This window comes from Coregonus clupeaformis, chromosome 27 (genome assembly GCF_020615455.1).
Source record: "Coregonus clupeaformis isolate EN_2021a chromosome 27, ASM2061545v1, whole genome shotgun sequence".
Classification (NCBI taxonomy): domain Eukaryota; kingdom Metazoa; phylum Chordata; class Actinopteri; order Salmoniformes; family Salmonidae; genus Coregonus; species Coregonus clupeaformis.
Genome location: NC_059218.1, coordinates 14,697,001 through 14,710,524, shown reverse-complemented (window position 1 = coordinate 14,710,524; position 13,524 = coordinate 14,697,001). Strand labels below are relative to the sequence as shown.

The 13,524-nt window shown below is 42.6% G+C and overlaps 1 protein-coding gene across 2 annotated transcripts in view; it reads left to right on the top strand.

The window, feature by feature from the left end:
• Positions 1–13,524, top strand: part of LOC121541392 (chromodomain-helicase-DNA-binding protein 1) — a 125,774-nt gene that overhangs the window by 20,224 nt on the left and 92,026 nt on the right. Inside the window, exons 1-3 of one of the 2 annotated variants that reach the window (XM_041850366.2) lie at positions 1,383–1,399; positions 2,506–2,663; positions 2,842–3,046. The exons of the other annotated variant lie outside the window; for it this stretch is intronic. Of the exons in view, the coding sequence (XP_041706300.1) occupies positions 2,922–3,046 (125 nt within the window). The 5' untranslated portion in view covers positions 1,383–1,399; positions 2,506–2,663; positions 2,842–2,921. Of the gene's footprint in view, positions 1–1,382; positions 1,400–2,505; positions 2,664–2,841; positions 3,047–13,524 lie in introns of those variants that run through there. 2 annotated transcript variants of the gene reach the window in all.

The window sequence follows — 13,524 nt, the reverse complement described above, 5'->3', positions numbered from 1 at the left end:
TTGTATGATTTTTAAGTAATTAATGTGCATTTTATTGCATGACATAAGTATTTGATACAACAGAAAAGCAGAACTTTAATATTTGGTACAGAAACCTTTGTTTGCAATTACAGAGATCATACGTTTCCTGTAGGTCTTGACCAGGTTTGCACACACTGCAGCAGGGATTTTGGCCCACTCCTCCATACAGACCTTCTCCAGATCCTTCAGGTTTCGGGGCTGTCGCTGGGCAATAGACTTTCAGCTCCCTCCAAAGATGTTCTATTGGGTTCAGGTCTGGAGACTGGCTAGGCCACTCCAGGACCTTGAGATGCTTCTTACAGAGCCACTCCTTAGTTGCCCTGGCTGTGTGTTTCGGGTCGTTGTCATGCTGGAAGACCCAACCACGACCCATCTTCAATGCTCTTACTGAGGGAAGGAGGTTGTTGGCCAAGACCTCGTGATACATGGCCCCATCCATCCTCCCCTCAATACGGTGCAGTCGTCCTGTCCCCTTTGCAGAAAAGCATCCCCAAAGAATGATGTTTCCACCTCCATGCTTCACGGTTGGGATGGTGTTCTTGGGGTTGTACTCATCCTTCTTCTTCCTCCAAACACGGCGAGTGGAGTTTAGACCAAAAAGCTCTATTTTTGTCTCATCAGACCACATTACTTTCTCCCATTCCTCCTCTGGATCATCAGATGGTCATTAGCAAACATCAGATAGGCCTGGATATGCGCTGGCTTGAGCAGGGGGACCTTGCGTGCGCTGCAGGATTTTAATCCATGACGGCGTAGTGTGTTACTAATGGTTTTCTTTGAGACTGTGGTCCCAGCTCTCTTCAGGTCATTGACCAGTTCCTGTCGTGTAGTTCTGGGCTGATCCCTCACCTTCCTCATGATCATTGATGCCCCACGAGGTGAGATCTTGCATGGAGCCCCAGACCGAGGGTGATTGACCGTCATCTTGAACTTCTTCCATTTTCTAATAATTGCGCCAACAGTTGTTGCCTTCTCACCAAGCTGCTTGCCTATTGTGCTGTAGCCCATCCCAGCCTTGTGCAGGTCTACAATTGTATCCCTGATGTCCTTACACAGCTCTCTGGTCTTGGCCATTGTGGAGAGGTTGGAGTCTGTTTGATTGAGTGTGTGGACAGGTGTCTTTTTATACAGGTAACGAGTTCAAACAGGTGCAGTTAATACAGGTAATGAGTGGAGAACAGGAGGGCTTCTTAAAGAAAAACGAACAGGTCTGTGAGAGCCGGAATTCTTACTGGTTGGTAGGTGATCAAATACTTATGTCATGCAATAAAATGCAAAATAATTACATAAAAATCATACAATGTGATTTTCTGGATTTTTGTTTTAGATTCCGTCTCTCACAGTTGAAGTGTACCTATGATAAAAATCTACATGCTTTGTAAGTAGGAAAACCTGCAAAAAAAGGTAGGGGCATGGATCAGAAAACCAGTCAGTATCTGGTGTGACCACCATGTGCCTTATGCTGCGCAACACATCTCCTTCACATAGAGTTGATCATGCTTTTGATTGTGGCCTGTGGAATGTTGTCCCACTCCTGCTGAAACATGAGGTGATGGCAGCGGCTCAATGGCACAACAATGGGCCTCAGGATCTTGTCACGGTATATCTGTGCATTCAAATAGCCATCAGTAAAATGCAATTGTGTTCGTTGTCTGTCGCTTATGCCTGCCCATACCATAACCCCACTGCGGGGTACTCTGTTCACAACGTTGATATCAGCAAACCGCTCGCCCACACAACGCCATACACGCCTTCTGGCAGTTGGAACCGGGATTCATCTGTGAAGAGCACACTTCTCCAGTGTGCCAGTGGCCATCGAAGTTGAGCATTTGCCCACTGAAGTCAGTTACGACGCCGAACTGCAGTCAGGTCAAGACATTTGCGTGGATGACGAACACGCAGATGAGCTTCCCTGAGACGGTTTCTGACTGTGCAGAAATTATTCTGTTGTGCAAACCCAGAGTTTCATCAGCTGTCCAGGTGGCTGGTCTCTGACGATCCCGCAGGTGAAGAAGCCGGATGTGGAGGTCCTGAGCTGGCGTGGTTACATGTGGTCTGCTGTTGTGAGGCCGGCTGGGCGTTCAGACAAATTCTCTAAAACGACTGAGGTGGCTTATGGTAGAGAAATGAATATTCAATTCACTGGCAACAGCTCTTGTGGACATTCATGCAGTCAGCATGCCAATTGCAGGCTCCCTCAACTTGAGATCTGTGGCATTGTGTTGTGTGACACAACTGCACATTTTAATGGCCTTTTATTGTCCCCAGCACAAGGTGCACCTGTGTAATGATCATGCTGAAATGCTTACTAACAGGGATGTAAACAAGTTTGTGCACAACATTTGCATGTGGAACATTTCTGGGATCTTTTATTTCAGCTCGTGAAACATGGGACTAACACTTTACATGTTGTGTTTTATATTTTTGTTCAGTGTATGTTTGATGAGATGACACACACAAGGCTAATTGTGACGCTTTTCACAGGACAACTGCAGAGCTGTCCAGAATCATATTCTGATGTATACCAGTAAGAGGATCACCTTCACACCACCCATATATGAGGCCAGGACACTCCTGGCAGTGTTGGACTACAATCAACATCGAGAGAGGCCTTCTCTGAGGAACAAAGCTGGCAACAAGATGTGAGTGTTTCCTGTTTCACTGCCTTTTCTGGGCATGCAGACTATTCTATACATCTATGTTCAGAACCTGCCCGAACTTGTTCAGTGCAGCATCACATTTTATTGCTTGTATCTTGATATTGTAATACTAATTACTCTTTCTTTGCCATTCTCTGTTCTATATCCTCAACTACTACAGAAACGTAATTTTAAAAAAAAAAGTGCGAAGATGGACAGTGCTTGCGAAGAAGACCCCAAAACCCTACAGTTACACCCCTGATGTTGGCATCCAACGTAGGAATGCCAACGATGATCCCTCGTGTAGCCAGTAACCCAAGGAATCTTGACCTTCTCCCTGACATTCCACCACCACCCATCCTGGAGATGGGTCAGCCGAGGGCTTGGTATGAGAGAAAAAATACAACAGTCTTTTTAAAAAGTAAGGTAGGGTCGTACAGGTTGTTTCTAGACGTATATTTTCCTCCCTCTCCCCAGGATCTGGACAGCTATTCTACAAAGACTGGAATCCCAATGTTTGCATGCACACACGCATAAGCAGACATACACACTGAATAGCAATAGCTAGTTCCTATAGTTTCTTGTAAATAACAATTACAAATAACCACCATTATACAGTATATTATTGTACATTGTTATTGTACAATCCCCTCTACGCAATTAAATAAACCTAATTTGCTTATGAATAGCAATTGTAAATAACCTCACGTTATTGATAATGTATTGTACAGTCATCTACTCAATCCACCTGTAAATAGACCTGATGAATACTTTGTCACTCAAGAATGTTGTCTTCTGTCTATAGTTACACACTGTCAAATTATTTGTTCTATGATTGTTTCATAATAATTTTGCACTTAGTATTTCAACCTTTTTCTGTAACATTTGTTTCTATTAAACAGTGGGTTAGGGTTAGCGAACACATACACAAAAACAAACAAAACAATTAAAAATACATGGACAGAATTCTCTAGATCAGTCAGCCAAGATCGAATCCTTTATACTGGCAATTAGGGTCAGGGAAAGCATCTCCGATGCGCCACATGCAGGAGCTTGGAATAACAATTCTGTGACCGTGCCGAAAAGTGCCATGCTGTCAACAGATTAACTGCCGGGAGCCAGCATGCCTGTTCTCCGAATGGTCTTCTCCCTGTTCCTCGCTCTCATCCAGGGCTAACAGATCATTCCTGCAAACCCTGATGTTCCTCAGGTTTCCAGGCTCCAGGCAGTAAGTGTATATGTGCGATGTTATACTGATGCAGGTGTTTGGCCCCCCACCACAGCACTTCTTCTCAATGTCAGTTGGCATTTCACAGCACCTGCCACAGGTGCACCAAAAGGCACCTCCACCTCCCTTGTTGGCCTGGATTAGATATTTTATTTTTTATTTCACCTTTTATTTAACCAGTTAAGTTCTCATTTACAACTGCGACCTGGCCAAAATAAAGCAAAGCAGTGCGATTTAAAAACAACAACAGAGTTGCATATGAGGTAAACAAAACAAAGTCAAAAATACAACAGAAAATATATATACAGTGTGTGCGAATGTAGTATATTATGGAGGTAAGGCAATAAATAGCCCATAGTGCAAAATAGTTAATTTCGTATTAACACTGGAATGATAGATTTGCAAAAGATGATGTGCAAATAGATACTGGGGTGCAAATGAGCAAAATAAATAACAATATGGAGATGAGGTAGTTGGATGGGCTGTGTACAGGTGCAGTGATCGGTAAGCTGCTCTGACAACTGACGCCTAAAGTTAGTGAGGGAGATAAGAGTCTCCAGCTTCAGAGATTTTTGCAGTTCGTTCCAGTCATTGGCAGCAGAGAACTGGAAGGAATGGCAGCCAAAGGAGGTGTTGGCTTTGGGGATGACCAGTGAGATATACCTGCTGGAGCGCATACTACGGGTGGGTGTTGCTATGGTGACCAGTGAGCTAAGATAAGACAGGGATTTGCCTAGAAGTGATTTATAGATGACCTGGAGCCAGTGGGTTTGGCGACGAATATGTAGTGAGGGCCAGCCAACAAGAGCGTACAGGTCACAATGGTGGGTAGTATATGGTGCTTTGGTGACAAGATGGATGGCACTGTGATAGACTACATCCAATTTGCTGAGTAGAGTGTTGGAGGCTATTTTGTAAATGACATCGCCGAAGTCAAGGATCGGTAGGATGGTCAGTTTTACGAGGGCATGTTTAGCAGCATGAGTGAAGGAGGCTTTGTTGCGAAATGGGAAACCGATTCTAGATCTAACTTTTGATTAGAGATGCTTAATGTGAGTCTGGAAGGAGAGTTTACAGTTTAACCAGACACCTAGGTATTTGTAGTTGGCCACATACTCTAGGTCAGACCCGCCGAGAGTAGTGATTCTAGTCGGGTGGGCGGGTGCAAGCAGCGTTCGGTTGAAGAGCATGCATTTAGTTTTACTAGTGTTTAAGAGCAGTTGGAGGCTACAGAAGGAGTGTTGTATGGCGTTGAAGCTCGTTTGGAGGTTTGTTAACACAGTGTCCAATGAAGGGCCAGATGTATACAAAATGGTGTCGTCCGCATAGAGGTGGATCCAAGCGTCACCAGCAGCAAGAGCAACGTCATTGATATACACAGAATAGTCGGACCACATCAAAAATGTTCTCTCCAGCATCATCATCAAGACACCATGCCTCTTTCTCACCGACAGCTGTTCAAGATGCACCTAAAGTTAATGAGTACCAGAGGTGACAATCTGGTCTAGATTTGGTTTAGTCTAATCAGACATGGTGTAATGTGGCTTACAAACCTCCACCTGTGCACGTCTATCTTGACGACGATGATCAATCCTCTCCCTGTCAGCCAGGGATATTTCCCCAATTCTGCCCCTTCTATCTCTCCTCCTGTTCGCTCCCCTGGCCCTGTTTGATCCTCTTGCCCTGCTCGCTACATGGGCCCCTGTCTCTTCACTGGCCCTCAGCAATTCTCCATGGACCCTTGGACCTCTGTCCCTGGCTGTCCTTCTCTGTGTAGACCTATGTGTGCCATGTTCAGGCAGCAGATTCACCTAAAAGCAATCATTCAAGAATCAGGATCACCTTACCCGCCAAGTACATTTACATGTACATTTACCATGTTCACGGTAGGGGTGGTGCCAGGTTTCCTCCAGACGTGAAGCTTTGCATTCAGGCCAAAGAGTTCAATCTTGGTTTCATCAGACCAGAGAATCTTGTTTCTCATGGTCTGAGAGTCCTTTATGTTCCTTTTGGCAAACTTCAAGCGGGCTGTCATGTGCCTTTTACTGAAGAGTGGCTTCCATGGAGTGCTGCAGAGATGGTTGTCCTTCTGGAAGGTACTCCCATCTCCACAGAGGAACTCTGGAGCTCTGTCAAGGCCCTTCTCCCCCGAATGCTCAGTTTGGCCGGGCGGCCAGCTCTAGGAAGAGTCTTGGTGGTTCCAAACTTCTTCCATTTAAGAATGATGGAGGCCACTGTGTTCTTGGGGACCTTCAATACTGCAGAAATGTTTTTGTACCCTTCCCCATATCTGTGCCTCGACATAATCCTGTCTCGGAGCTTTACGGATAATTCCTTCGACCTCATAGCTTGGTTTTTGCTCTGACATGCGCTGTCAACTGTGGGACCTTTATATAGACAGGTGTGTGCCATCCAAATCATGTCCAGTCAATTTAATTTACCACAGGTGGATTCCAATCAAGTTGTAGAAACATTTCAAGGATGATCAATGGAAACAGGATGCACCTGAGCTCAATTTCGAGTCTCATAGCAAAGGGTCTGAATACTTATGTAAATAAGGTATTTGTTTTTTATTTTTAATACGTTTGCAAAAATTAAAAAATATCCTGTTTTAGCTGTGTCATTATGGGGTGTTGTGTGTAGGTTGATGAGGATATATTTTTTTTTGAATAAGGCCCTAACAAAACAAAATGTGGAAAAAGTCAAGGGGTCTGAATACTTGTCGAATGCACTGTGTGTATATATACACCATACACACACTGAGTATACCAAACGTTAGGAACACCTTCCTAATATTGAGTTGCACTTTTGCCTTCAGAACAGCCTCAAATCATTGGGGCATGCAAGGTGTCGAAAGCGTTCCACAGGGATGCTGGCCCTATGCATCTCACGGTTGTGTCAAGTTGGCTGGATGTCCTTTGGGTGGTGGACCATTCTTGATACACAGGGGAAACTGCTGAGCATTAAAAACCCAGCAGCATTGCAGTTCTTGACACAAACCTGTATGCCTGGCACCTTCTACCATGCCCCGTTCAAAGGCACTTAAATATTTTGTCTTGCCCATTCACCCTCTGAATGGCACACACACAATCCATGTCTCAATTGTCTCAAGGCTTAAAAATCCTTCTTTAGCCTGTCTCCTCCCCTTCAGCTACACTGATTTGAAGTGGACTTAACACGTGACATCAATAAGGAATCATAGCTTTCACCCGGATTTACCTGGTCAGTCTGTCATGGAAATAGCAGGTTGTTAATGTTTATTTTACTCAGTGTATATATATATATATATATATATATATATATATATATATATATATATATATATATATATATATATTTTAATGTATTCAGGTTCACAGTGCAGACTGAACAGAGGTCCCCGTACCGAATGGTTCGGTACATATACAGTACATGTACAGTGTGGGAAAAAAGTATTTGATCCCCTGCTGATTTTGTACGTTTGCCCACTGACAAAGAAATTATCAGTCATAATTTTAATGGTGGGTTTATTTGAACAGTGAGAGACAGAATAACAACAAACAAATCCAGAAAAACGCATGTCAAAAATGTTATAAATTGATTTGCATTTTAATGAGGGAAATAAGTATTTTACCCCTCTGCAAAACATGACTTGGTACTTGGTGGCAAAACCCTTGTTGGCAATCACAGAGGTCAGACGTTTCTTGTAGTTGGCCACCAGGTTTGCACACATCTCAGGAGGGATTTTGTCCCACTCCTCTTTGCAGATCTTCTCCAAGTCATTAAGGTTTCAAGGCTGACGTTTGGCAACTCAAACCTTCAGCTCCCTCCACAGATTTTCAATGGGATTAAGGTCTGGAGAATGGCTATGCCACTCCAGGACCTTAATGTGCTTCTTCTTGAGCTACTCCTTTGTTGCCTTGGCCATGTGTTTTGGGTCATTGTCATGCTGGAATACCCATCCACGACCCATTTTCAATGCCCTGGCTGAGGGAAGGAGGTTCTCACCCAAGATTTGATGCTACATGGCCCTGTCCATCGTCCCTTTGATGCGGTGAAGTTGTCCTGTCCCCTTAGCAGAAAAACACCCCCAAAGCATAATGTTTCCACCTCCATGTTTGACGGTGGGGATGGTGTTCTTGGGGTCATAGGTAGCATTCCTCCTCCTCCAAACACGGCGAGTTGAGTTGATGCCAAAGAGCTCCATTTTGGTCTCATCTGACCACAACACTTTCACCCAGTTCTTCTCTGAATCATTCAGATGTTCATTGGCAAACTTCAGAAGGGCATGTATATGTGCTTTCTTGAGCAGGGGGACCTTGCGGGCGCTGCAAGATTTCAGTCCTTCACGGCGTAGTGTATTACCAATTGTTTTCTTGGTGACTATGGTCCCAGTTGCCTTGAGATCATTGACAAGATCCTCCCGTGTAGTTCTGGGCTGATTCCTCACCGTTCTCATGATCATTGCAACTCCACGAGGTGAGATCTTGCATGGAGCCCCAGGCCGAGGGAGATTGACAGTTATTTTGTGTTTCTTCCATTTGCGAATAATCGCACCAACTGTTGTCACCTTCTCACCAAGCTGCTTGGCGACTGTCATGTAGCCCATTCCAGCCTTGCGTAGGTCTACAATCTTGTCCTTGACATCCTTGGAGAGCTCTTTGGTCTTGGCCATGGTGGAGAGTTTGGAATCTGATTGATTGCTTCTGTGGACAGGTGTCTTTTATACAGGTAAAAAGCTGAGATTAGGAGCACTTCCTTTAAGAGAGTGCTCCTAATCTCAGCTCGTTACCTGTATAAAAGACACCTGGGAGCCAGACATCTCTCTGATTGAGAGGGGGTCAAATACTTATTTCCCTCATTAAAATGCAAATCAATTTATAACATTTTTGACATGCGTTTTTCTGGATTTTGTTGTTGTTATTCTGTCTCTAACTGTTCAAATAAACCTACCATTAAAATTATAGACTGATCATGTCTTTGTCAGTGGGCAAAATTACAAAATCAGCAGGGGATCAAATACTTTTTTCCCTCACTGTACCGTCACACCCCTAGTCAGGGAGTATAGAAAATTCCAAAACCAATGGATAGAGGCCTATCTTTTGTAAATATTTACGGTAAGGAAATATAACACATTTTCAGTGCGGCCCCACGGACCTCGTTGAAGAATGTATGCGGCCCTCGGGCAAAATGAGTTTGACATCTATCTGAACATTCTGTACATTTCCATTCTCCTTAACAGGCCCCAGGTGTAGATAATCAAGTCAAACCAATCAACCAATAATTATTTTTGCAGATGAGTATAAATAACTGACACTCAACTTCTGTATCACTCTTTCAACATGCAAATGAAAAGGCCGAAAGCTGCAATTAATTTATGATGCCTGAAAATACTGCAGAGAAATTCAAAGCCATTTGCAAACAGGAAGTTGGATGCTCAGAAAAACCAACTTCAAACCTCTTTGTCCATCTGAGTGTTCTTGTTTCAAACACACTATACCACCTCTAAAGGGATAGTTTACTCAGAATACACATTTACATCACCTTGGCTGTAGTTGATTCAAGAAGGCAGTTTTGGGATATTTAGTTACCTTAGACGAGTGGTCCCAACCTTTTCTGAGTCAAGATCACTTTCAGTTTTTTTTTTAAAACACTACTTCTGTAGCAATGAGGTTTGTGCAGTAGGCTGTAGGCCCAATACATTATCACTGCATATTGGCTATGCTTGAACTGCCCTGCCAATGTTCTTCTCAGACCATTTTGAAATTATATTTAAAAATGTATGGTATATGATCACACTGGTAGTAGATTATTTCTTGTGAGGCACAGCTGTGCGAGCATAATCATTTGCTTATTTTTTTTACCAGACTGATGGCCTGCAACTGATGGTCAGTCTGAGGGGAGGGAGCAGCTGTGAGGCTGCCTCACACTACTCACCGTCCCTCCTCTCTCCCTCCCGCTGCTGAGAAAAGGGGACACAGTCTTCCAGCTGGTGGCGAAACTTAAGGCATTACTTCTGCCAGGCACCAATTCATGTTACTCCTATGACCAGAGAAAGTGAAATATTCCTCTATTAAAGACTCAAGCTGCAAATGATAACACAAGCTTATCGAAACCTGAATTTTTTGGCTTATTAAACTGTTGAACAAAGTGTTGACAGTGCTGAGTAACTTAAACATGAACATGAACTTACTCATAAAAGTCTTGGATTCAAAAGTTATGAAATCTACATTATCAACTTTGCTGGGCGTAGGCCTATAGGTGCACTTGATTTGATCTCTGGGTCTGCTGGGTAGGCGGAGTTCTACCTTCAGACACATGTAATGGTTCAAAATGGGAACACTTTGCCTTCCCGGCGCTAGGGCTGCTGAATCAAGTGCACCTGCCATCAACAGCGCTAAATGAATACAAAAAAATGGAACGCAAAGCTTTATCATTGGGGTTTTCACAGAAATGTTTGGTGATCGACTAGGAATGGCTTGGAGCTCAACCAGTCGATCGCGGTCGACCGGTTGGTGACCACTGCCTTAGACCCTTAACAGCCATATTTGAACAGTTAGCATTCTGTGACATAAAAATTAGTTCCTGTGTAATAACACTGTAATTACTTTTAGAGCATATTTTATTAGCATGTTATGTGATACTTGGGCAATTGCATTTTAATTGCATAGCAATGAGTTGGGAGTTTTTAACTATTGTACATGAGGAATAGTGACTTTTCCTTATTCTACTTGTGTAATAACTCCATAATTAAAGCAATTATGAAGCAATTTCTAAGGTCCGATGTAACAATGTTGCTGTTGTAGAAAACAAAGTTACTACATATAACAATGTCAAGTTTTACTGTATTACCTTATGTCTCACTCATTATGGTGTATATCTTAGTCATTTAGAAAATGCACAAGTGTTCTACTCTAATCTTGAGATGAGTCAATTTCCCTCACAAACTGATTGCCTAGATCTAGCTTAATGAAACAATAAACGCTCTCCCCTCCCCTGTTTTGGTAAAAAGCTGAGGGATGGGGCTGGAGAAATGTAATCACTCAAATGCAAGGACTGACCATCCATGATATCAACGTTATAGTTTTAATCATGTTTTGAGGCTACATAGTGTTTGCTTACATTTACTAAATGTTTTTTACAAACAGAGTAAAACAAGCTTATATTTTGGTTTCTGATGTTGTACGGCAGTTGAACTAAGCTCATGAGGCATTTCTATGTTTCATTCTTCAAGAATCAAGTGGTACATGTCATTCATTTATAAGTCAAAAAATGTATGTAGCAATTGCAGATTGCCTCTTTAATGCCTGAAAGTGACATGTATCTGATTTTTGTTTTGGCCAACAACAACAACAAAAAATCCTATTGGGTTTTACATTCCTATTGCTTTCCATTATTTTGATCGGTAAGCATGTTTGAATTAGCATTAGCATGTTGTTTTTTTGATTAGCATGTTTACATTATTTTCTTTATTAAGTATTTAATTGTAGGCTATATATTAAGATTTATATCTGAAAGCCCTCCAAACAATGTGCTAAGGATCATACAGTGCATTAGGAAAGTATTACGTTACAGCCTTATTCTAAAATTGATTAAAGAAAAACATGTCCTCATCAATCTACACACAATACCCCATAATGACAAAGCGAAAACAGGATTGTAGAAAAACAGAAATACCTTATTTACATAAGTATTCAGAACCTTTGCTATGAGACTCGAAATTGAGCACCGGTGCATCCTGTTTCCATTGATCATCCTACAGATGTTTCTACAACCTGATTGGAGTCCACCTGTGGTAAATTCAATTGATTGGACATGATTTGGAAAGGCACACACCTCTCTACAGTGAGGGAAAGTGGCCTAGCCAGTCTCCAAACCTTAATCCCATAGAAAATCTGTGGAGGGAGCTGAGGGTTCGAGTTGCCAAACGTCAGCCTCGAAACCTTAATGACTTGGAGAAGATCTGCAAAGAGGAGTGGGACAAAATCCCTCCTGAGATGTGCGCAAACCTGGTGGCCAACTACAAGAAATGTCTGACCTCTGTGATTGCCAACAAGTGTTTTGCCACCAAGTACTGAGTCATGTTTTGCAGAGGGGTCAAATACTTATTTCCCTCATTAAAATGCAAATCAATTTATAACATTTTTGACATGCGTTTTTCTGGATTTTTTTGTGTGTTATTTTGTCTCTCACTGTTCAAATAAACCTACCATTAAAATTATAGACAGATTATGTCTTTGTCAGTGGGCAAACGTACAAAATCAGCAGGGGATCAACTACTTTTTTCCCTCACTGTATATAAGGTCCCACAGTTGACAGTGCATGTCAGAGCAACACCAAGCCTTGAGGCGAAGGAATTGTCCGTAGAGCTCCGAGGATCTGGGGAAGGGTACCAAAAAATTTCTGCAGCATTGAATGTCCCCAAGAACACAGTGGCCTCCATCATTCTTAAATGGAAGAAGTTTGGAACCACCAAGAGTCTTCCTAGAGTTGGCCAAACTGAGCAATCGGGGAGAAGGGCCTTGGTCAGGGAGGTGACCAAGAACCCGATGGTCACTCTGACAGAGCTCCAGAGTTCCTCTGTGGAGGAGATGGGAGAATCTTCCAGAAGGACAACCATCTCTGCAGCACTCCACCAATCAGGCCGTTATGGTAGAGGGGCCAGACGCAAGTCACTCCTCAGTAAAAGGCACATGTCAGCCTGATGAAACCAAGATTGAACTCTTTGGACTGAATGCCAAGCGTCACGTCTGGAGGAAACCTGGCACCATCCCTACAGTGAAGCATGATGGTGGCAGCATCATGCTGTGGGGATGTTTTTCAGGGACTGGGAGAGTAGTCAGGATCGAGGGAAAGATGAACGGAGCAAAGTACAGAGATCCTTGATGAAAACCTGCTCCAGAGCGCTCAGGACCTCAGACTGGGGCGAAGTTTCACCTTCCAACAGGACAATGACCCTAAGCACACAGCCAAGACAACGGTCCCCATCCAACCTGACAGAACTTGAGAGGATCTGCAGAGAAGAATGTGAGAAACTCCCCAAATACAAGTGTGCCAAGCTTGAATTTTTTTTATTTAATCAATTTTAGAATAAGGCTGTAACGTAACAAAATGTGAAGGGGTCTGAATACTTTCCGAATGCACTGTATATTTAGACTAATTAAACTAACTTCAAGTATTTGACCGCCATCAAATAAATATTTGTTTTTGTTTTCAAATAACTTGCATAGATTGAAATACCTTCAAATATGATTAGTATTTCTGAGACCTGTATTTGAATATCAAAGTAAATAATTGCCTTTAGTTGATTCTCCATATTCGACTACCATTTGACAAATAAGTTATTTTTTACAAATAAACTACAAAATACAACTAATTTTCTTCCCAGGTCTGTTATGCTCACATCTGAGTAATCTAAAATGAAACTTCTTTAGACATGGCACTAGGATTCACTCAGAGTTCTGTGCATTTAGTTTTGTGTTATCATCGGTGCTAGACTTGGGCCAGAATGGAGTATCAGTACCTCAAATTTCTTACTGCATAAGTACTGGCTTAAAAACGTTGCCTAAATGTAAATGGTATCGGCACCCAAAATTGGTATGACACCTATTTCAGTCAACTTCAAGCATAGGTTATCGTGTTGATGTAAGTCTGAGA